The 23,609-nt window shown below is 53.2% G+C and overlaps 1 protein-coding gene across 1 annotated transcript in view; it reads left to right on the top strand.

Moving 5' to 3' along the window:
* Nep1 (M13 family metallopeptidase neprilysin 1) overlaps positions 1–20,305 on the top strand; it is a 54,665-nt gene extending 34,360 nt beyond the window's left edge. Inside the window, exons 18-19 of the mRNA XM_029113043.1 lie at positions 18,783–18,955; positions 20,206–20,305. Coding sequence (XP_028968876.1) covers positions 18,783–18,955; positions 20,206–20,305 — 273 coding nt within the window. The remainder of the gene's footprint in view (positions 1–18,782; positions 18,956–20,205) is intronic.
* Positions 20,306–23,609: the final 3,304 nt, after the last annotated feature.

Here is a 23,609-nt window from a genome sequence, read left to right as displayed (position 1 = left end):
CCACGATCTTCACCTCCGAAGTGAATTCATACATCTCTCGGGGAAAAGTGGAGTCGTCCCTGAGTGAGTGCTTCCGCGGTGTACCAGCGAGGGAAATCAATTTGCAGAAAAATACTAGGTGTCACGAGAGTTCTCATCTGGACGAAGCACGGAGCGTAGCTTGTGCTTGGTACTTAAACTTGGAACGCACAAAGAACAATGCGACTACTGGAACAAACGTCATCGGCGTGTGCTCCTCCCAGCTATGCTGCTGTGCTACAACGGATTTTTGTGCTATTTCTCGTCCTGCTCGTGGCGGCTGCTCGGGCCCAGAGCCCAACGACTCCCCCTCCTCCCGGCGTCAACGGCACGCTGCCGTCCTCAAACGCCACCCAGCAAGTGATCGGGTCGCCATGTGAAAAACCCGACCAGTGCTCCGTGGCTAACACGCACTGTCTCAATCAGACGTGCGTGTGTAAAGAGGGCTTCAGCACGCAGGCGTCGGCGGGGAGCAACTCGTCGTGCGTTCCGCAGTCCGCCACCCCGTCGCCAATCCCGCCGAGCGGCGGAGGCGGGAAGAAACAGCACAATCACCAACCGAGCCAGGGGGAGAACATGGTGCCGATAATAATCTGTTTGGCTATTATGTTCGTGGGCATGTGCGTGGCTTTGCAATTGTTCAGCCGCGCACGGTTCCGCAACCAGCGTACGGTGTTCAACTCTCCCAACCCACGTCTCCTGCATCTGATGAAACACGACAGTAAAAAGCGACGTCATAGCCACGCCGGGGTCGTCGGCGGTGGTTCGAGACGTCCGAGCTGCGCATCAAACGTCTCGATGTCGCGTGGCTCCAGACCCAACTCGCGAATGGGTTCTGGGGCCGGCAGTCCAGACCTACGGAAACAGGCTGCCCTCAACAACCTGGCGGTCATAGACGTCCCCGCTGATGAGGTGAAAGCACTTCAGGCTACCGAACTCGCCTCGCTTGTTGAGAAAGCGCCCGAGGCTACCGCTTAGGCGCAACTTCCGGATCCGTGATCATCGCACCCGAGTCCAAGACCTACCCATCTAACCCCATCACGCCCTCGTAATTGTTGTCCCGTCCCAAGCACAGGACGGGAGAACGATTCGAATTCCTGAATCTGCTGAGCCCCGAGTCGGATAGGGAACGGTTGGGTGCAACTAAGAGATTATTCCCGCGAAAATTCATTTAAAACTCTGACCGTCTTGCCTACTTATCAACAAAAGCTGAGAACTGTCCCTAGTTCATCAGCGTGCGATCAGAACACATGTCATTAGTCATTATTGACACCAGATCGCTGCTCGCCATCACGGGATGACTTATGGTGATATTAAGGCTTTCGAAAGTCGGCTGCGGCAGCTGAAAAAAATTGGAAGGCTCGGACGGTGTCTGCAAAATCGAGGCCCGAATATTCTCGGGCAAGGAGAGAATGCACTCGCCGCAAGAAACAAACCGAATGCGGCCACGGAGAGGAGCCTAGCGCTTCTCCTCGTCGCAGGCAGAAAAGCCCCCTCCTGAGCTCGCGGAGTCCGTGAAATAGGACAACGAGCTCGGCAGACGTCTGAGAAGGAATCACCCGACTGGAATAATCGGCTCCGACCGCTTCCGAGGTGTGTCCGTAATTGGACCCTCGCAAGCGACTAGGAAATCAATCGGGAGAAGAATACGATTCGAAAAAGCCGACAGCAGTAAGGAGAAATAACTGTGAATTCGGAAGATCGTTGCCCTACAGCCGCTTTCATCAAAAAACCTGGTCGTTCCCCTCAAGAGGACAGCAGGAGCGATTCACGGATGCGCCGTCCATGGAATGAGTGCCTTCGAAAGGGAACTCGGAAATTCTGCAATCAGAGCCCAGCTTATTGCTCATCTACCCAAAGCTCTTCCCATACATTCACCAATGCGTCGAACAGCCGAGCGTCAGAACCTCGCCGTGACAATAACGTCAGATCGTCCGGCATGAGAATGCGATCGATCGACTCACGATTTGAACCCAAAAACCCGATCCCCACAGGTTGTACGACCCAAGACCTGTTACCCCAGCAGCCCCCGCCTGACTAAATTGCTCTGTCCGCCAATTCGCCTTCCTCCGGAAAACTCTGCCGAAACCACCCGAGCAAGCGTCCTCTTCAGTCTCCATCTGGGATCCGATGCAGGAAACATCGATTGTTCCCTAATTTGCAGCGTCGCCGACGCGAAAAAGCATGGGGTCAACGACTGCGTGCTCGTTGACAGTTCCGTGTTTGAGAACTTCGCTCTCCCATCCCGCTTCCATGCTCCGGGGAGTCAAATTCCCTCAACGGAGAAGCTATGCCTTGCTAACCCGGGACAGGTTCCTATGGAGAACGCGAAATCGACGCCTATCGCCCCAAGTGGAATCGACACCCCCGGATGCGGAAGCTACCCCAAGCCCTTTGCAGCGGTCCAAACGCTAACACCGCGCCATCGAAACTCAATTCTCCAGTGCCAGGGGAATTGTCATAAACGTGAAAGTATCACCGATCAGAACGCTTTGGATATACTATGTAGAACAACTGAGGATTTCGTCAGCAGAACAACATCAACAGTACGGGACATAAGCGGCATCCCGCCGACGATCCTCGACGTCTCGAAAAGCGAAAATTCCTCATTCTGCCCGTCGTATTGCTGATTCTTGAAGCTCAAGAGCATCGGCGTGGAGGATGAACGACTCGGATTCTCTCTTCCTTCCGCGGGAAGCATCGAGAGTCGTCGGCTGCCTGATGGCACCAAGCGCTACAAATGTACTGTGTTAGATGGGAGACGAGACCGAGGTCCAAGTCAACGATTCGGGAAGGAAAGGAACAAGGAAAGCTTCCACGGAACGAAAAGATTTGAGTTCGGTTCGCAGAGGATTCTCTCTGGGAATTCTCTCGCATCGATTTGTTTGCGAGCAAGTCGAACATTCAGCCGATTTCCGAAAGTTGGTCAGTCGTCAGGCTCTGAGACAAGCTTCCCTCCCCCAGTAGCGAAAACTTTGAATGTATCAAACGAAAAGCCAACGAATTTTCATTCGACCTCTCATCGAGTCGTACAAGGTCTCAGCGTCGATGAACGCGGGACTTATTTCGTATTCCCGCGGGAGGTTCCGATCAGTATTTTGTAATTCTTAGTTCCCATTCAGTGTTTCTCCATCATCTAGGGATTCTCTCTCAGAAGCGCCCCGACGATAAATCGGGCAAATGGATCAGAGAAACCGTAGGCGTATCGAGGTCGCGGTGTCGGAATAGAAACCCATTAGGTCGCGACGTTTTTTCTCGATGCCTTCCTCCTCCGCTAAAACAATCGCCGAATGTTGTAACGATCATTGTTGTGTCTGTCGTGCAGCGATCGCAATTGTTAGGCGATCGACTTTGGCGGTGCTGTACACGAACTTTTTGAATATCTAATCAGAGCCCGGGCGACGAGCAGCCTGAAACGTAGCAAGGCGAAGAGATCATCGCGCATTGTATACAATTACACCCTTACCTACTAGATCCTCCGAAAACCATTGCAGGGTGTGGACAGAACCCGAGAGGCTGTTTTAGCGAGAGAGAATTGACTGAGCCTAGTTTCTCCTCTATTACCTCATGTCCATATTAGCTTGATATATTGAAGAATTAATATATATTTCATTGTGGATATTGAATGGAGCATTGCAACGAACAAGCGAAGCAGCGAGTTAATGCTGAAGTAAGGTTTAGAACAGAACATCGAGGTTCCTGCGCAATGCTGCCGAACTATCCGAATTCCCTCGATAGTGACCCGCATGGAAAACTTCCGACCTGCGGAAGAACATTCCGATCGAAGCGCGAAAATCCCTCATACACTATCGACCCCGGCTGCTGGCACCTATCCTTGTTCAGAAGACGGTGACTACATATTCATCGATAAAATCGCAGCCAGCGTGTTCGATACTCCAGGCGAACGTAGAAACACTCCTAACGGATGGAGAAGTTCAACTCGTCGGGGCAGGGAATTCGGAGAGACCTCAGCTCTGAAAGTCAGGCCTAAATGTCATCAGACAGAAAGACATAATACATCGTAAAACTCACTTACTTACCAAAACCAGCCACCGCGATTCAGTGGAACGAAAAAACACTCACTCAGAAGACACTCGGTGCTCATTTCGTCCCTTTATCGAGCATCGTGAGAGGAATGTTTTCTTCTTCCATTTGTTGAAGTCGCTCCCAAGTTGATCATATAAGCTTTGAACCATTGTTAAACCGAACCGATTTTGAGATCGATTTTGAGCTTGATTCCAATAAAATCAAACAAATCAATTATTACTAAAAGGGGTCCTCGATTCAAACAAGCAAAACGAATAACGGAACGGAAGGCCTATCAGATTGAAGGCAGCCTGCTCCATGAGCTTCGATGGCGACGGATTTGATCAGCCCTCCGTTGGACGCTCCTCAGAAAACTCGGGAAACCTCGAATCGAGTACCAAGTATAGTACGAAGTATACCAAGTACCATAGAATTTTCAATACGACAGTCCTAATGACAGACGTCCGCAGTGTTCAACTCAGGATCCGACATTTCGATGGTCTGAGAACAGCCAGTGCTCCGGTCAGACCGGGAGTAGACTTTCACTAATGCACACGGGTATCTGATTTCTGAGACGATACTCCAGTTCGAAAATTAAGCTGACCAGGCGGCCAGCCTGTAGGGTACTTTCTGTCGGAGATTCTCGATCATTCATGAGAATGATCGCACCGTCTCGGTCTCTGGAAATTTTCCCGCAAGCCGGCCCGGGTCGAGATTCCAGTAGCCGGTCATGGTTTAACGTGTGAGCTCCGCATGTCTCGAAAGTCCGTGGAGAGGAAAACCCTCACTCAGTAATCGTCTCCCTAGGGTCGCGGAAATCCGAGACCCCGTCGCTTTGACTGTGATTACCGTGACCTTTCGTTCCGTAACTCCATGAAATTGCGGACATCAGGAGGACAACGACACGCCGCGCCGCAAGAGACAAGGGACGTCGACGAGAGCGAAAATCGAGCTCGGGCAAACCAATCCTATTTGTGGGCCACACCTAGGTTTCTCCGCTATCCTCCGAATCTCTCCGATCTCGCTCGCCCGCGCCGTCAATATCCGTTGACAGCTCCGACCAGACAGCTGGAAAAGGCCGAGACTTGACACCATGCCGAAATGTCAATCGTTCGAATAGCATTCGAGAGTTCCCTGATTTTTTCGCTCCGCCTCGGTGGGAACGCTGCTGAGGCTTGTGTCAGATAGAAATGTCACCCGCGATCCTTCTTCGAGCTCCGTCACGAAATAACAATTATTACGAATCAGCGCTAGGGTCAAGGCCCGTCAGAAGCGAGAGATCCTTCGCCGCTGTCAGTGGATCAGAAACCACAATAAGCAGACACTGTGTTTCGAAAGTTCGAAGGACGGATTGAGCGTGCAATTGACAGCGGGGCTAATGATAGAGAGGCGACCTTCCGCCCCCGGGACAACACAATAGGGCTCAAAACGCGCTGGAACGGACAGACAACCTACGGCCCTCGTGCGATGCACCTGTTGCCGCTCCGCTACATTTGGCTAGGGCTTGCGGATTGATACTTTGTATCATCTTCGTCTTGTATCGAATGGGAGCTGATGGCCGCATGAGTGATCATCATCATCTCCGTCCAGTGTCGCAGCACTCTGAGTAGGTGATGATTACTACAGTGTGTATACCGCTCTTGCTTACGTGACAACGACGTCAGCTCGGCAAAGACAATGAGCCGTACCACGTAATATTCACGGAATCGTGGGCGAAATAATGGCGTTCCCTTCGTGAGTGCCACAGACGCGTTCAGATTGGCTTGAATAGCCGTCTATCGACCTCGAGGTCGCTGCAGCCTGCTATCGGACTGTCGACCGAGGATGCGAGGACTCTGGTGGATTGGGAAACGGAGGCTCGCTTTTTACGCAATCGCACGGCTCATTTCGGACAAATATCGGGGGTCGACAAGCAATCAAACTCAGCACGGCCGCGATTCATCTCCCGCCAACGAGGGCCCACGGACGAGCTGCTTGTGTTCTCCAGCTTTTCGGGCCGAGCACCGAACTTTGAATTAGAAGCGATCGCTTTTCTCTTCCGGAATGGGTCATCAATTGTTCTCTCGAATGGGTCTTGTGACCGGTCGGGCTCGAATAGTTCGCTAACATGAGACCGACTCGAGAGGACGGCGACTGCTCGGATGACATCCAAGGTCTTCGCAATGCGCCCCAAGTGGAGCACTCTGCAGGGGGAGGGGGGGGAAGTGCAAACAATCGGATCAGATGTAGAAGTACTCCGGAGTTGAGAACCGGGCGAGGATCCTCATAGGCGAGTTTCTTTTACCGGGAGTGCTCTATTGTTGCTCAAGCCCTCTCTCGAGATCGATGAGTCGTGCTCGGCACTCAATTGCTCGTAATCGTTGTGGCGATGAGGTGAAATTAACGATGAGCGCTTCGTCGGCTTCTTGGATGAGAGCAGCTTTTATCTGATCCGATCACGCGATTCCGTCCACCAAAAGCCGGACGTGCAGGAGCTTCGAGCTCGTGGGCTTTAGTTCATCTCTCCGCAAGTCTCCCCAACTCCGAGAAAGACTCGACGAGTTTCCGACCAAGCACCTTCGACAGACCAGATTATTCTCCCATCGTCAAGAACTCGCAATGCTGAGGGCTTGTTGACGTGGCTTAGACCTCGAGTTGGCTGTGCGGGGGGCTCATCAAATTCATCGACAAAGGAGTTCATCTCAGAGCATTTCTCGAGAAATTTTCCCAGACCTAGCTCCTCGCCGGGGAGGAATTGGTTCACGCGTTCGTCGCGAAACATCTCACCGTTCCTTCGGGTCGGGGCGACGACGTGATATTATTAGTCTTCACAATGTTTCTCGGGATACCGATCAGCCGATCACTTTCGGGAGTACGATCAAGGTATTGGCCGATTCAGCGAAGGCGGTGGACGGTGAGCGAGCCAGCGAGCGAACCAGAAAGGGAGGGAAGGAACGATCTACGCGGCTGTAGGCAGAGGAGAACCTATCGGTGCCACCTTCATGCAGACCCACTGCTTATTAAATAGCTCGATCTTCACCGCTGACAGTGACGGATTGGCAACGCAAATGATCGTCGCTTGTTCTGTCGACCGCTGAGGGAAGAATGTGAGGACCTGCCTCCTCTGAACCTCGAGCGAAGTAGAAGCCCTATTCAATATTAATTCCGACGCATATAATAATCGATCCTTGGCAGTCCATCGGAAGAATTCCCATATCGTCCTCCATGGTGAACTTCAGACTGTCGTGCTCTCGCCGCGTAGGCTCGACGCGAGGCGGTTTTTCGAGATCGCGTTTTGCCCTCGAGAATCCTGTCAAACCGAGCCAGCGTGTCTGAGACAGATCAATCTTTCTTCTTCTCTCGCAACCGAACAACAAGAACTGAGCGATGAGTCTCAGGCGATCAGGCTCTATGAAAAAATCCACGGTCTGTGTGCTCCGGGCCACACTGATGATTTTTCCGGACGACGCTACGTCGATCAAGATTCAGAAAATTTGCTCTGGCAGACTTGGATATTCCGTTCGCGATCGACGACAGGACAATGAGCCATGGTTGTCGAGCGGGGCCGTGTTCTTTCTACGCTTATGAGCGTGGCTCCGACCGACATGGTAGGCCAGATCGAGTTGACGAAAGAAGGGAGAAGTCAGTGAATTAGCGCCGGGCTCAAGACAGAAAGTATTTAGGATGAATCTGAGAGATCAATCGTTTCTCGATGATCCCACACCGTTGAGACGATTTACCTGCAGCCTCCCGTCGTGAATCGCACCATCGGCATGGTCCCATAGCGAGCGGCGAGCCGAAACGAGCTTCAATCTGGACGTCTCCGCTCAAGCCAAGACTGGATGGCTTCCCTGAAGGTCGCAGACTAACACGTAGACACGGGGTTTCACCCGCCGCGCCGTTGCAGTCTCTCCAAGCAAGGAAGTCGTTGACATTTAGAAGTTGGCTCAAGGCTGGCGCCCTCTTTGTTTATGCATTCTCGAGAGGTTTTTGTGAGAACTTCTCAATCGCTGCTGGGCGCACTCGGGGAGGGGGTTCCATATCCAACACTGGTTCGAGACAAGGAATAAAGCCGGGGATTCTTTTCACTGCTCCATACAGAGCATCTTCGGAACCGGAGCACCCCTCAGCGAAGATAAGAGGAAAACGTCCCTGGGAGGAAAGCGTATTTAGGAAAGTCCGTCAGCAACGCTATCCGTCACCACGATGAAGCATTCATGGCGCTGTTGTTGCGGCAGAAAGTACTGGTATGGCTTTCGTCGCTGATAATAATATATCTTGCGGCTTTCTTGCGACAAGGCCGCCAAGAGAAACACTCTCTGACATCCGTCCACAACGGAGAGATGAAACAAGAGATCGGGACTTTCTTTTGCTTCGAGCGACCTGTGTATCACTCGGCATCCTGCCGCAGGTCCAATGACCCTGAAAGCCATGCTTGCCCAAGATCATGGAAATACTCCGCAATGCGTTGATAAAAAAGCGTCGGAAATTTATAGCCTCAACGGAAAATATGGCCGAGTAGTATCGTTCCCGCTCCCGGCGTTAGAATCGGCGGGCTGTAGGAGCATGCCGTTCGAGAATTAGGACAAGATGAAACTTCAAATTGGATTGCCCCGCCCTCAGTGAGAGGAAAGTTCAAGGAAGCTGCCGTCGCGGCGAAGCCTGTGCTTCCGAGAGGTCAGACTAGCGAGCTGGAGAGCGGACGTGAGTATACGGACGGCCGGGCGGGCGGATGCTCGGTCAGTCAGTCAGTCAGTGAGGCGAGCGAACGAGCAAACAGGCGAGCAAAGAGCCGAAGGCCGAAGTCGAGCAAGGCCACGTTCGCTCCTCAGGACGATTCATATGCGGCGCCGCGTCGTCTGGTCCGACTCGTTGATAGTACTGCTTAAGCGGCATGCCAGAGAGGTCTTTAATTCGATCGACTTATCAGGCGCAACGAGAATGGGGAAAGCGGGAATAGCCTACTGCGACCGAATCTCAAGGTCAATTCGTCCAGACCTCGGATTCGCAACGACACAGGTCAATCACTACTCTCCAATTGGGTTGAGTCTCACGAGAGGGTGGATAGACGATCCTCACCGGGTCAATCGAGCATCCACGGGGATTCTCGAGTTCCGATGGCGTTCAGACAAACTCGAGGGCGCCAACGCGAAGGGACCCCCATCAATGGCCCCATCCCTACCCTCCTGGCCCTAGGATGCTATTAGGAAATACCCGTCGCGTGTAGCTTTGGATAATTTCTGCTGTATCGGCCTCGGCAACCCCCACGGCGGCGTCACCGCCGTAATTCGTGGATCGAAGTCGTAAGGTTGGGGAAGTGGGGGAGGGGGAATCGAGAAATGTTGCGCTATTCAAATTATGAACAACTGCACTCCGCTAGTCTCGTGTGTCCTTTCTCTCTCTCCACCCGACGCGACTTGTGTGGTCTCAACGGCAACCTTTTAGGAACGGATGGAACGAGCTTCCATTCCACATGGTACTTTAGTACTAGCGAGTCCGTGAACGTAGAACGTAGACAGGTGTACCCGAGATCTCATGGGATCAAATCCTGTGAGGCAGAGTCTGGAATGCGCGGTCGGGCTCGGAGGCTCGCGGGGAACGGATTGGATGTCAGGAGTCGACGAAAATGGTCGAACGAAGTCCCGAAATAGCCCCGTGATGTTCAACGACAGCGGGGACGTAGAATTGATGCCTCTCCAACGTGGTGCTCCGTTGCTGCTCCTGCCGCTGGAACCGACGTCGTCACTGTCGACGACATCATCGTCATCGAGTGCCTGACCGACTGGGTTGTGGTGTCCATATTGGGTCGGTTGAGAGTGGTCGCTGGCCCGTCCGGTCGGCGGTCATTTCCGTCCATAGTATGACAGGGGTCGTCAGATCAGCCAAACAATCGCAGCGGCGGCAGCACATTCGGAAGCGAAAGTCGTTTCGTCTGTCCGGACCCGCAAGCAGGAACGATAAAGCTATGTTATCTCGGTGATGGTTGTTAAGCCGTGTTACGTCCTGTGGAGAGACCTTCCACCAGGTACGTATAAGGGTATGAGAAAGAGAGGCCGGCCGCTCCCTTCTGATCGTTCGTGTCTTCTTCGATCACCGATCCCTTGCCCGCGCTAATCGTGGAGCGGGCGAGAAATGCTCGACGGGAATGGACCACGGGGAACTAGCGGTTTGAATTCCCTCGAAGGACGCTCGCGTCTACGGCTACAACATCCTGCCGTCCGATGACATGAAGCACGCCCGAGAATAACTCTGGGCGACGTCGATTTGATTTTCGGTGGTATAGCCATCCGGTAGCAGCGGTAGTTCCGTTGACTCCCTCTCATCCGTTTTAGGACGCCCTCGGTACGGTTCTCCTTGTCGGAGTGCAGTTTGCACTCACTTGCTTCCCGTTGCATACGTCGGGAACAGGAAAGTTTATGGCATTCAGAAAGACCGGATGGGTTGACATGTGCCTCAAGGCCAAGTGAAACCCATCTTGGACAGACTAGAGAGATCCGGAAAAACGTAACGAATCACTATGAAAACAGCCTGAGCCATTATACCGGGTTGCTCCAGTGAGTTTTTTGTGTGCGTCTTGCCAAAGTTTTCCTTGCCGAGGTGAGCGTCACTGCATAAGCGCAATGAAACCTTTGACCTTCTAGCCAGGAGCGAGTTCATCTCCTGCCGGCAGCCATCGTCCGTCCAGCAATCCGAGAGGAAGCGGACGACCGAATGGACACGTTGAGGGTCAAGGAACGTCTCCGAGGCGGAAATCTGTACCTACGAACCCATGGGATATGTGCGGAGGAGATTCATTGAACGCATCGTCGACGCCCATGGATACAACAGAATCGCAGCTCCTCGCGGACCTCGCTCAGTTCTCGGAGACTTTTTACGAGACAGGAGCTTATTCCGCTCAGTCAGGACTTTTATTGGCACTCGTCTGCTTTCAAAGAGAACGACGCGACGTCGACTTCCCCAAGTACAACGACGGCAACGACGATGTCGACCACTAAGGCAACTTCGGCGGCAACAACGACCATCCGAGTTGCCTCCCCAAGTGGAATGTGCGCCCGAAAATTCGCTTTCAGGGTCGGCCCATCCGTTTGTCTGACCAAAGCTTTGTCGACCGGCAAACGGAGTCTCAGGAACAATTTTCGCCGATGTCCGCAACGGCCACTGCCTGCTAGCCTCTTAGCGGCGCCTTCGCTACGGAGGAGAGCTTCGGTAGTGGGCGGCTGGAGAGCTGAAAGTCGGTCGGTCATCCGAGTCGGGTCGCAGTCGATGCCGCGGGACGTCGGTCGTCCAATCTCCAAAGGTCATTCCAAGGACAGAGCCAAATTCATCATTCGATGCAACGAGCAGTAGTTGCGACTGAAGCGTCCGCTCAGACAGAGGGGGAGAGGGGGGGGGGGCACGGCCTTAAATGATTGCCCGCATGAGCTCCGAGTCACGGGTGACGAAGAAGTCGACGAGAAATTGAATGCCGCGTGCGGGGGGTTTGCACGAGCTCGAATTGCAGAAAGAACGAATCGCAGATAATAATCTGCCGTACAAGAAGCAAACAATCTTCGCTCCTTCGATTTCCGCTGGAAGACACCTATTCCTTTGAATATCAACGCTCACTCCAAAGTACTCACCGGATGGAAGCGCTAGTCTTTTCCATTTCCGAATATGAAATGTTTGCACGGTGCCGTCACGAAGGAGTCGATATCGCATGAACTCGAGCAGGGTTTTGGTTTCCCCGAGGTCTCCTCAATTTTTTCCACTTCAGAATTACGGACAATGGGATCGGCGAGAAACGGGAGGCGACCGAAGGAGAGTTTCCTGCTCTATGCGCGATGTTGGCGAAGAAGGATTGCTCAACATCATCATCGAGTATTCGAATATCCTCTCAGTGCTCGGAAGGGGTAGATTTCGATTCCTCTTCTCGAAACATACCGCCTGTGCGGCCCTGGGCCCGACGCTAGAATCGTCTTGGCCTGATTTCACCGCTCTTCGCCCTTCGAGCCCGGCAAGAGTTTTGTCTGTCTTCGTTCTGCCGAAACATACGTCTCGACAGATTCCCTGTGCGACGGGAAATTATCCCCGCGTTCCCCGCCGTAATTGCATCATCGGGATAAGTGCTTGCCAAGGAAATGAATAGTTTCTTGAATCAGGGGCAGCCCTTCTCGAGCTCCTCGAGGTTACAGGAGAAAACATCCTAGCCTCGTCCATCAAGCGATCCCACTCCCTTGGGAGGATATAGTGAGGGCGGCGCGTTCTTTCTAAACACGAGAGCTCCGCAGAAACCTGTTTCGAGCCTGTCGCGACGAAAAATTGACTCAAAGCCTTTCCGAGAGCCCGGGAGGCGCCGCCCGTGTTAGCGGCTGGCGAGAAAGTCTGATACTGGAAACAGACCACGGCATGGCGGGATCGACTTCTGCGCCGGGCCTTCCCGATAAATCTGGAATCGTGGGACGGTAAACTCGATTCTCGGTCCTTCTCTGTAGAGGCCAACGATCGAATCTGTATCTCCTATAGGCGCTGGAGATGGGGGGAGTCGGGATCATTGCCGAGGTCTCTGCGGAAAACCCACGCGGTCACGGTGAAGAAGGGAAATCTCAGAGCGAGGGAGAGAAACCGCCCGACGTGACTCGGAAGCTGAAAAGAGCGTCGGCAGAAGATCAGATTCCCACGAAGCCACACTTCACATGAGCTACGACTAGGGGTCTGGACAGGTAACGTCCTGGACATGCATGATACCGAGCCAGAAAACTATTTCCAACTTGATTCTAGGTCGCGCCGATTAAGCTAGGCCCACAGCGAATCTAAGCCTCACATCCGAATCGTCTCCTAGCCCGGGAGGCTCCTTTCTTCGAGCAGTTTCCGTCTCGAGGAGAGGGGAAGAGCTCCGGTGAGATTGTTCCCGAGGCGAGCTGCGCGGCGTGCTTCGGAATTACAGGGCCTCAAACAGAAAATCACGTTCGTCGAGCGCGTGTAGCGGGTACCAAGCTGAACCTCCGCCCAGACCCTAGACAGTCGGACAATGAATCAATGAGCAGCTCCAAAGGATGTTTACCTGGATTTCCACCGCGGAAAATCGCCGCAAGTCGTCCCTCGAAGAGATCAGGCGGTGTATTCTCGACTGCCGACGATAGGAAGCCGATCGTAGGCACGTAGACTGAAAGCGAATATGTGTTTGCCAAACTTATCATGGATCGGGCGGGAATAAACGCGGTGAGCGACCTTGGGGTGTCAAGAACAGACCGCGATAACGATCGATAATTCGATCAATCGACTCTGTTTGTCGGTGATTCTCTTCTCTGTTGTGCATTCGAGCGACGTGACACCCGGACCGAAGATAAGAACGAACATATGATGAACCCGTTCCTCAGTTTTATCCCGTGTGAATCCATGCGCCGCCATTGTCAGAATGCATTTGGAGAATGTACACGCACCTCTGTTTGGAGAGCCCCCAAGACCTCCACGGATGGACGACCGTGAGCAGCAAGCTCCGCAAAGTCTTCTGTCCGAAATGGCTGTGGCAGGAAATCTTTGATGCTTCCTGGCGACCTTCCCCAGCTAAACAAAAAATAATGAAAAATCAAGAAAAATTGTTTAATGATACATGGGTTCTTTTCCGTGGACTCCGTGGAAGCTCGAATTCAGCCACTCGAGAAGAGGATGAGCGCGTTCTGTCAGGGTTGCTGTCAGACCCGCAGACTGCGGCCTGGACTTGACTCGCTGAGATCCCGCTCTATTCGAACTCGTCTGCAAGTCGAGGCTGAGCCTTTCGAGTCGACCGCGACTATTCGCCTCCTCCCATCGTCAGTTCTCGGGACTCGGGACACGCTAAGACGCGCCGCAGTCCGCGGCAGGAAACGCGCAATGCATGAAAACGACAGAAACTTGATGAAAAAGAGGCTGACATTTGATTCTCTCCTACAGATACCAGGCGCAGCACTCCCCGTCTTAATTGAAAGCCGTGAAGGCTAGAGCCAACATCCTCGTTTCTGAATGCCCGCGGTACGAGACCGAAGCTCCGAAGAAGTCATTGAGACGTAGATTTACGTTGATTCGAGTCTCCTCCGCTCGTTAGCTTTTGCGTCGGGTTTTGCTGAACCAAAGCAGACTCGAGTGGAACTTCCACTCGGACTAGACCGGCCGGCTCTCGCCTCTCTCGAACGAGCGTTGGACACGAACGCTTTCGGCAGGAAGAGTTGAAAGGGAAAATGAGACTGAAAGGAAAGCGGACGCTGATTTGGATCCCTCTGCGAATCGATTTTTCGTCCGCTAATGCGCTCGAGTAGACTGTCGAATCGGAATTAGAGTCACAGTCCAGGCAGTCTACAGCTATTATACTCCGACCGGGAAATTCAATTTGATGGGAAAACACTCCGAAGTCTCCCGTCCTCGACAACCCGTTTCTTGATTCGCGTCCCGGTCGGGAGAAATTTCGAAGAAATCCCGGAATGTTGAAGACGGTACGGAACTTTCCCCTCGTCCTCGGACGCGGGCTCCCCCTTTCGTTTGCCCGGAAGGAAAACATCTGATGCCCGACTGCCTTCCGATACCGGACGTTGGCCCGGGGCAGGGTCGGCGCTGTTCTCGATCGCTTTCCCTCCTAATTTGTATATCTCGCCCGAGGCGTCTCCCCACGGACAAGCTGGTATCGATTTCGGGTAGAGGGGCAGTTTCTAGTTGAGGCAACCTATCTGGCATTCTCCGATTCAATCTATGTCTGACGACCCCGATAGGGCGACGGCGAACGAGACTCAATGAGTAGCTGAAGCGCCATAGATGAGGAAGCGGAGGTAAATACATAAGGCCGCGATCAGATACCGCTGCGGACGGCTCGAACCGACCGAGAGCCGCAAATAAGTCCGAAGTCCTACGTCCGGCAGGGATGTGACATTCCGGAGAGAAAATGACACCCGGAAGCAGTCTTGATTGCGTGACGTCTTATGTGGAACAGGCCATCGATTCTTCGATCGACCCGCGAAATTCCTAGGCAGAGGAAGCCCGGAAACCCGGCTGGGTCGGGTACGAGGGGTACAATGCTTTAGATCCTCAGTCCCCGGAGTCGTCATCCGGAAGCCCCCGGGTTTGGGCGCGGACGCGTACGCCCCACAGACACTACAGGGTGATTTCCGAGACGCCTGCAGAACTTTCGAAACTCCTGAGGCTGAGCGACGCGTAGAGGCAGGTTTTTTCAGAACCTCCGGGATCGTGTCCTTGACGACCCATGGCCGAGGAGAGGCAGGCCAGAATGACTGATGAAGTTTTTTGCGGCAACCGGCCGCCGACGGTCGCCTCGCGAGGTGACCTAATGGCCAGGTTTCGCTGGATTTTCTGGTGGTGTACTCTGGCAGAGACGGTGGCCTAGGGTCGGGGGAGGGGGGAGAAAAGGTTTCGAACGAGGAAGTCGCGCCGCGAATGCAATCCGAGACTCGTCGATCGAGGGACCGGAGACGAGAACACTCCGCGCGGTCGGGACAAACAGAGCAAGGCAACGGAAATTAAAGTCGCAAGCCATAGGAATAGGCGATCCAATTCAGCACGGCCGAGGCCGGCGTCGGAGAAAGTGAGAGCGATGGATGGAACTAATGGACGTTTCACACCAGAGGCTTGGCGCGAAATACACCGACAGACTCGGGAGTAGACAGAAGAATTTACGATCTGGGAATAGAGAAATTCCGAGGAAGGTTCGGCGTAGACCCGAAACGCGCTTGAGAGTGACGGCCCGCTTCCAGGAAGTGCTGATTGCGGTCTCGGGATGACCGAGCGGAAAAGGGAGTCGATTCGACAGCGGGCAGCTCTCTCGCCGTACCGTAGCTAGTTTTCCAATACGCTCACGTTTCTCGCACGGAAAGCTCCGACCAGCAGGGAGGTTGTGCTTCGTCGAGAGTAAATATTTTGGGAAGTCATTTTTTCTGAGTTTGCGGAAATCCCGGCGCTCGCCTCGAGCGTACCACCGTGTTCTCGCCGTCCCCGTTCTTTCAGAGAACTCCAGGACAGATCGGCATCGAATACTTTTTGTTGTACTCTGCCGTTCGAATTCCGCTCTCCTCGATCTGAGAGCCGACGAGAAAGGGAAACTTGCTTAGTTCTCCTGAGAGCGAGCATCGACGCAGCATACAGCTGGATTGCTTGTCATGACTCGGTGAAGTCGCGGTGAATATCCGTATGTATCTTCGGGTTGAAGTTGTAGAGAAGTTCCGTCTGAGCGATGAGAACGAATGAGCCCGTAGGCGGAATTCCTCCCGGGCCCAAACGCCCTGAGCCTGGACCAAGCAAACTTTGTTCGCCCATCTGGAGAATGGTCCTCATCACGCTTCGCCTTCCTGACCTTTCTTCTTTCGTCGGGAACGGATCCTCTACTTCATCTATCCTATCTTCCTAATGAGTGGATGATGATGCGCCAGTCAGACCGGAATTTCGTCGTGCTCGAACGATTGCTTTTGCGGCCCCAAGAATGGAGAGCACACGCGGAGGAAGAATATTCGAGCCCTGTACGGCGTAGAAAGCGGCACGGCGCTGCTCTATTCCCCAACAGAAGTTTTCCAGGAGAGGATCAGAGGAGGAGGGGGGGGGGAGCGAGCTTCCCCGAGTCAGCAAAAAAGTTATTATATCTTGGTCTCTCCTCACCGTGGACCTACGATTGCCCGCCCGTAATGGGAGGCGCTAGCCGCTCGCATGAGTGTGTCATCCGAGCGGTATCCGTGCTGAGTTTTGCCGAGCTCCATTCACGCTGGTCAGCGGTCATCGTATCCGGCAGGAGACGTCGAGGCGTCGGGTAGAATCATGAGCTGAGTCAGACGATAGCCTTCTGATCGATCGACGACCGAAAAGAGACATCGATCAAAGAACTTGATTTGCCACATTCTCGATTCTCGGGCGGAAACTCGATCCCGATGTTTGCACGTGGGCGATTGAACGAGTCCGAGAGGGGATCAGGACGGATCGAGAATGAGAACGATCAACGAACGAGCTCGTAAAGTCGAATCGGCGAGTGGTTCCGGAAGGAGGTCTCGCGAGTGTATTCCGCAGACCCTCGCCAGACGGTCGTCCAATATGTGACGGGAATCCCCCCGGGTCGATATGAGAAGATTTCGGGACCAAACATCGCCGTCAACCCCGAGCCGAATCGCTTCGTCTGCAGTCGGCGCATCTCCTCCTTGAGGTTCGTGGACATCGATGGCCGGTCCAATGACAATACTTTAGACGGCTCGCTAGTTCGTGTTAAGTGCTCGAGAAGTGACCTTGAAATCCCTCACCCTTGAGCTCCGGGGAAGGTTCTCTACCCGCTACCCGTCTCCCTCAATATTGGGCAGATCCTTGACGTGGATTGTCTCGTGAGCGACCGGGAGATTCTCATCATTTGGCCGTTGCGAGAGAGGGTCGGGTGGTCCGGAGGAATGGCAAGAAGCGGGTCGTCATCATCGACCCTTCTAGACTATTCGGAGATCTAGATCCCTCGGACAAAGATTACTCGCTTTTGATACTACGTATAGAGGAGATAATTGGACAGATTCCGAAACAGCGAGCTCAACGCCAAGTCGTCGCGAAACTTCCCAGGGAGGAGAGAGGAGCTTGCATCCGATGTGGAGACCGCTCACTCGAGGTGTCGGACCCTCCCGTGTGTTGACGCTATAAGCTTCGATTTTATGGAAATTTCCGTCAACCATATAAATCACACTTAGGCCAGAGCGTCCTCTGGAGCGACGGCATTGGGTCAGTAAGTCACGTTTAGCGACCCGGAGGCAGGTGCGTCCGTTCTTCACCGAGAATACGGGTCGACCGATCTCGAGGGTTGCGACCGCGTACACGCACGTGATGCTTAGTATGGCTGGCGGCTACGCAGCAACTCGAGGCGGGCCACGGCTGCATGTTCGCTGTATCGTGGTGTTCGACAAGAGTTCAATAGCTGATCATAATCTCATCGTTAGCTCGCCCGTATCTGCCCCTTATGACACTCTCGGACAGGCTCTTAGTTAGAAAGCCGGCGGGGCTGGAAAAGAAGGGGGACGCAAGCTTATTCTAAATCCGCTCCTGTCCGCCCTTGGAGCGGAGAAGGACGCGGCGGGAAACGACGTCCAGGGTGGAGCACTGGGGGCCACCTGGCCTCGTCCGACGGTTTTCCCTTCGTAAAATACGACTGAGGCAGAAGGTCGACCTGCAACAGCCCGACAGCAAATCCCCGGACAAACTCTAGTTGGACGCCTTTCCTCATGGTCGGAGTCTCATGAAAGCTCAACACATGTACTCGTGCTGTTGGATGTCCGTCGGAGCTGCCGGGCCTTGCGTTCAATATGCGGAGCCGCCGAATGTCACGTGATCGATATACCGCGCCTGGTGTGGTGCTCCTATCGCCTACTTAATTCAAAAACGTGTTGTACGACTACGCCGTGAATTATGCGGCGAATCATCTGCATTCGAGTACTACATCTGTATAAACGCAATATATAAGCATCGCAATTTTCAATCAAGCACGGGCTCAGCATAAGCCGGATAGAGGGTCCCGTCGCTGTTACGTCAGCAAAACGATGTTCCTTCCGAATCCCGCATGCTCGCGACTGGAATAAGCGCACATAATTGAAAATAGATCGTCAAGTGTACTGATCGGTGGGATCTCTTATATAATGTCCGATCGCTCCGTGTAGCGGGGAACGATTTTTTCTGGGGCCTCGCGAACCCGTGAACGCGGTCGAGAGAATTCGCGGCTCGAGATCTGACTCCGAAAATTATGAGAAAACTTAGATCTCGCCGTATTTACCTTAACGTCTCTTTCGTTCCAGGCTTTCAAGCGATGGGAGCGACAGCACGGCGTCGAGCCCTATCTGCCTGTCTTGAACATGACTCACGATCAGATTTTCTTCCTGAATTTTGCTCAAATCTGGTGCGGTTCCATGAACAGACAAGAAACAGAGGCCAAACTACGGAATGCTTTGCATTCACCCGGACCGATCAGGTGGGTCTTCTTGAGGTCACCGACAGACGTCATCTTTCTCGACCCAACCCACTTTCCTCGGGAAAGCACTCTCTGAATTTCGAAGCATTCAGAGGCTTCTCTCGGCTTCGACTTCCGATTTCTGATCCGGCGCCGTTTCTCCGGCCGGCGACTGACAGTCAGACCGAATATGCGGCGGCAGCCTTCAAGAGAGTAGACGCGCCCCAGGAAAAAGTTAATGATACGGGTTGACGGAGTGTTCAAGAGCTGCCGTATCTTCCTGGCTCAGCTTCAACTCCTCCGTGCGCATCCATTTCGGAAGCTTGCGAAACGTCGCTCGCGCGTAGAAACATTAGAGCTACGCATACTGCGATGTGCGAAAAGCAGTACAATCACGGGACGCGTTGGTCCCTGTCGCTCGGAGCGGGAGCCCATTCCGCAACAAGCGGGAACCGACGCTTCCCGAACCGGCTTCATCACGCGAGGTCTCCCGCTTCCACTATCGGCTCCATCAGACCTTGGAGCCTCTGCCGTATCGAAATGAGTTTCCGATGGATAGACAGGGAAGCCTCCGGCTATATGAAGGTTTCTAGTGGGTCAAGTCTCGAGCGAGCGAGGGGAGAGCCGATGAGAATTTTCATCGAGAGTCGGAGACAAAACGTCGGAGAAAAAATCCCCTCGACAGATTCAATTGGGCTTGGCCGTTCTACATTCATCGCCGCTCCCTTCAGATATCCACCGACGATGGAACCTACGCGATATTACTCCTCAGGCACAGCACTGCTGCAGAAGGATATCCTTATCTGAGGCCGTCTCGCCATCTCCATAGCTCGCCAGATCCGAAAGACGCTCCTCGTTGTCGCATGGCGTAACGAGAGAACTTTGTTCCGCCCATGGAAAGATCGGCGCTTATTATGAATCTTGACTACATAAATTAGACCTGCACGTGAGCTACATGAGGGAGGACGGAGGGAGAGTCCCTCCTGATCTATCTCGAACGGGAAAGACACGATACCGTTTTCAATCCTATCGGGGACTCTCCACGGAGCGCCGACAAACGACTCCGGAACGAACGAAGGACGTCGAACAGCACAGATTCCTTGTAGAAAGAGCGGAGAGGATAGATTTTCTCGACGATCTAGGCCTCCCTCTCCCCTGTTTCAATGGCATCCTGGTGAGAGCCCAGATCATCCCCAGCTGATTGTGAGGAGATTAAGCTCTCTATCACGATGCGCCAGTTTCCGACCCTAATTCGTGAAGTTTCTTTCCAGGGTCCTCGGAACACTCGCCAACTCGCGAGATTTCGCGAACGCTTACAACTGTCCGCTCGGCAGCCGGATGAACCCGGTGCATAAATGCTCTTTATGGTGAGCCGGCCGGACGCATACCTCCCGAATTGGTGGAATGGTCATCAAAGAATCCGCGCATGAGGGGCAGCCTACTCTGGTAGCGCTGCACTCTGAAATTGGAAGGGGATCGAGGAAATTCCATCCTTGTCTCTCGAGCGAAGTCGGAACTCCACGTTTTTAGGATGTTGTCAGGAATGATTGCGGCCCGGCAGGCGGACGGCTATTGCTATTGATGATGCGGCGCAAGCGAGCTCCGTTCTCATTTGTGCAAGCAGGTGAACATCATTGATTCCGATACCGGCACTGGGCTAGAACCCCGGGCCTGGGGAATGCGTCGCGAGGCGGTCGTTCTCGGGGTGACGAAGTGGCAGGATACAAAACGCGCGATCACAATGATACCCCGGAGGATCGCGGCGTTTCCTAAGCAACTTGAATTGTTCCGGAGGGTCCTGGACGTGAGAGTCATGATATAATTGTACTCACGACACTGTTGCATTCCTATGATTATCATCCTTTACACCTCCGAGGTAAGGGTCCGATTCAGCGGTGGAGCCATTCAGTCAGAGGAGCTGTGGAAGAAACGCACATGGCGTCCCCATTGATTTCGTCCAAACAAGGCTCAGTGCGTGCCGCTTTTCACACGAGGACTATTGGACAGACGGAGCAAGTTTAGAGATTACGATATTCTATTCGTCACGGACACCTTCGCCCTCCCCCCCCAAAGGATTTCTGATGACTGGTAATTGACAAATGAATGATTATTATCATTATTATTGTTCCTGTATCCTATTGTACACAAGTGTCTAGACCGGGTCACCGAGCCGGGAATCACAGAAATATGCGTGGATACGGGTGCCTATGAATCTCGGACGGTAATGGAAGCATCTTTCTGGCTTGAAGTGAGAATCATATCCACATCAACTATCTCCCCTGATCCTGACTATCGAAAGCTCTTCTCGATACCACAAAAGTCCCGTGAATCGCTCCGCAGAGCGTCGTGTCCACGTCGCTCCTTCGCTCCAAGGAAAGCAGCCAGAGAAGACAAGCATCCGATTGGGCAATGATGGAATTTTTTTTCCGAGAATCAAGGACCCCTACCATTCGGGTCGATTCCTCTCGACCGTGGATAGTGGAGGGAAGATCCTCAGAAATCTTCTGCGCGCAGAGTTACTCGTCATTGATCCTTACGGTGTCAAGCAAGCCTCGTTATTGATATTTGTCGGAAAGACCACCTGAGCAACGTGCGGACCGGAAGAGGTGCGAAAGGAGCTTGCTCGTTATCGTCGCGTCGATCTGCAAGCTCCCGAGAGATCGGCAGACCGCCGCGTCGGATCAAAATTCGAGCCCACTCCAAGCGCGGGCTCCCCTCAATCATTTTAATGATTTCTCCAGGAGCGTCTGGGCTGACCTTTATTGATTCTATACTGTCTTTCCAAGATAAATAAATCCTGTGCATTGAAATCCTTCTTGATGTTTTTCGTTCGAAACGTGGCGCGTGTCCTATTTCAGCGAATGATTGCGAGCAGCATGATGAGGTCCCACGGGGCCCTGAGTCTCCGAAACTCAGAGATCTTGTCTCACCAACTCGGGGAGAATGAGCCCTAACAGTCAACGCCAGGTCTCTGGCGGACACCCCACAGCTGAGCGTTGACTGAGGTCGATGCGAGTTCAACGAACTTGTATCGTGGCCGGTCCGCGAATCGATCTCGCACAATTGACTCGAGCGGGCGGGTGCGCCATCACGGTGGGCCATGAAATCTAGATCACCAAGTACTCTGCCAGCGTGGCAAGGAGTCGTTTGGAGCCATGGATCGATTGATGAGACTGCAGAAGTTTCGTCATGCCTACTCGATATAGAAGAGGGAGACGATTTCCTCGAAGAACTTTCATAATTGGAGCATCTTCGCGGAGCGGTCTATAGTCTATACCAAGGATGATCTGCTGTGTCAACGGGCCAGTCTCGGGATTCGATCCAGCGGGATGGCTTCGCGAAGCAGTCTCTCCATGAGAATGGCCCTGGAAGACCTTCATCCACATGACCAAGGGATTCCGGGATGCCTCTAAGAAATGCTCCCAGAATGCCCCCATGACCCGGGCGACGCGACGTCGACACACGAGGGGTAGTGTTCGAGTTCAAACCTTCGCTTTGCACCAGAAGTACGAGGCGCTTCATCTGCTCTGCTATCTGAACGGATTAGTGTCCGGGTGTTGGAGTATCAGAGCGTATGCGGTTTACGGACTCGAATCTCTGAAGGTTCCGGACGCCGGATGCCGGGTGCTCCGCTGACAGTTCTCGTGGGCAAGTCTTCTCAAACTGTGCTCCCGTCCCGAAAATGAGCGGCTTGGCAAACATCCACGCCATGCTTGAAAGAACGAATTCCTACACCAGGCTCAGAACTCATGTATACGTAGCACCGCCTGACTGCCAGCCCCATAGCCGCATCGAGTCTGCTCTTCATCTTCTGGTGTTATGCTGATTCTTCATAAACCTATGTTCGGGGAACGGAGGGTTGTAGATCCACCGATGAGCTCCATGGTTTAAGGGCCGATTTTGGTTAGGTCCATAAAGACCTCCAAACTGCCCATACGCGGATAATATTCTAGGCTTGTACTACACTCCGGTAGGCGATTCTTTTGCCATAGGTCTCCAGTCGATCGGCGCTCATGATGTTCGGGACCTCCCTTGTGAGTCCCCCCTCCGGACGACGGGGAACGGGACGTGGCACGTGGTCATTGTGGTATGATAAATAAAGAATGTTCGAGATTAAGCAATTCCCGCATTAAGGTATATTCTGAAGGCTTCCTTGGTGCCAAGGAGGAATCGTGAGAGTATTCGGTGCAGATACCACACAGATATAGCATCCACTTCTGGGCCATGTCAAGTTAGAGCTGGCGGTGCACAGTGAATTCATATTCGTGAGCTGCGAGACACATGAAACCTGAAGATACAGATCCTGACCAACGGGAGCTATCTCCGTTCCACCATCATGAGTTTTGGAGGAGTTCCGAGACATCAATACCGAAACCCCCTCCTCTCGGTTTCGCTGCGGCGCTCGGGACCCATTGGCTTTCCCTCGAGTGAGTTCGTTTCGATCACCCTCCAGCTTCCCTCTTTATTCCGATCTCAACTCGTCCTCTGCGTCCCGAGTGCAGATGACTGTGTTCTAGGGTGAATGAAGAGAGGACATTGGAGCTCATCTCGATGTGAGAATATTACTCCAATCGGTGCCAAACATAGGGCTGAGATTCAGACACAGTGGGAAACTACACAGGGATTTCCTCGCGGAAAGACGTTAGCTCAACGTTCTTTTTGTCGAAGTCGTTTG

This window comes from Galendromus occidentalis, unplaced genomic scaffold (genome assembly GCF_000255335.2).
Source record: "Galendromus occidentalis unplaced genomic scaffold, Mocc_1.1 scf7180000075986, whole genome shotgun sequence".
Lineage (NCBI taxonomy): Eukaryota > Metazoa > Arthropoda > Arachnida > Mesostigmata > Phytoseiidae > Galendromus > Galendromus occidentalis.
This window is presented reverse-complemented; position numbering and strand designations above follow the sequence as displayed.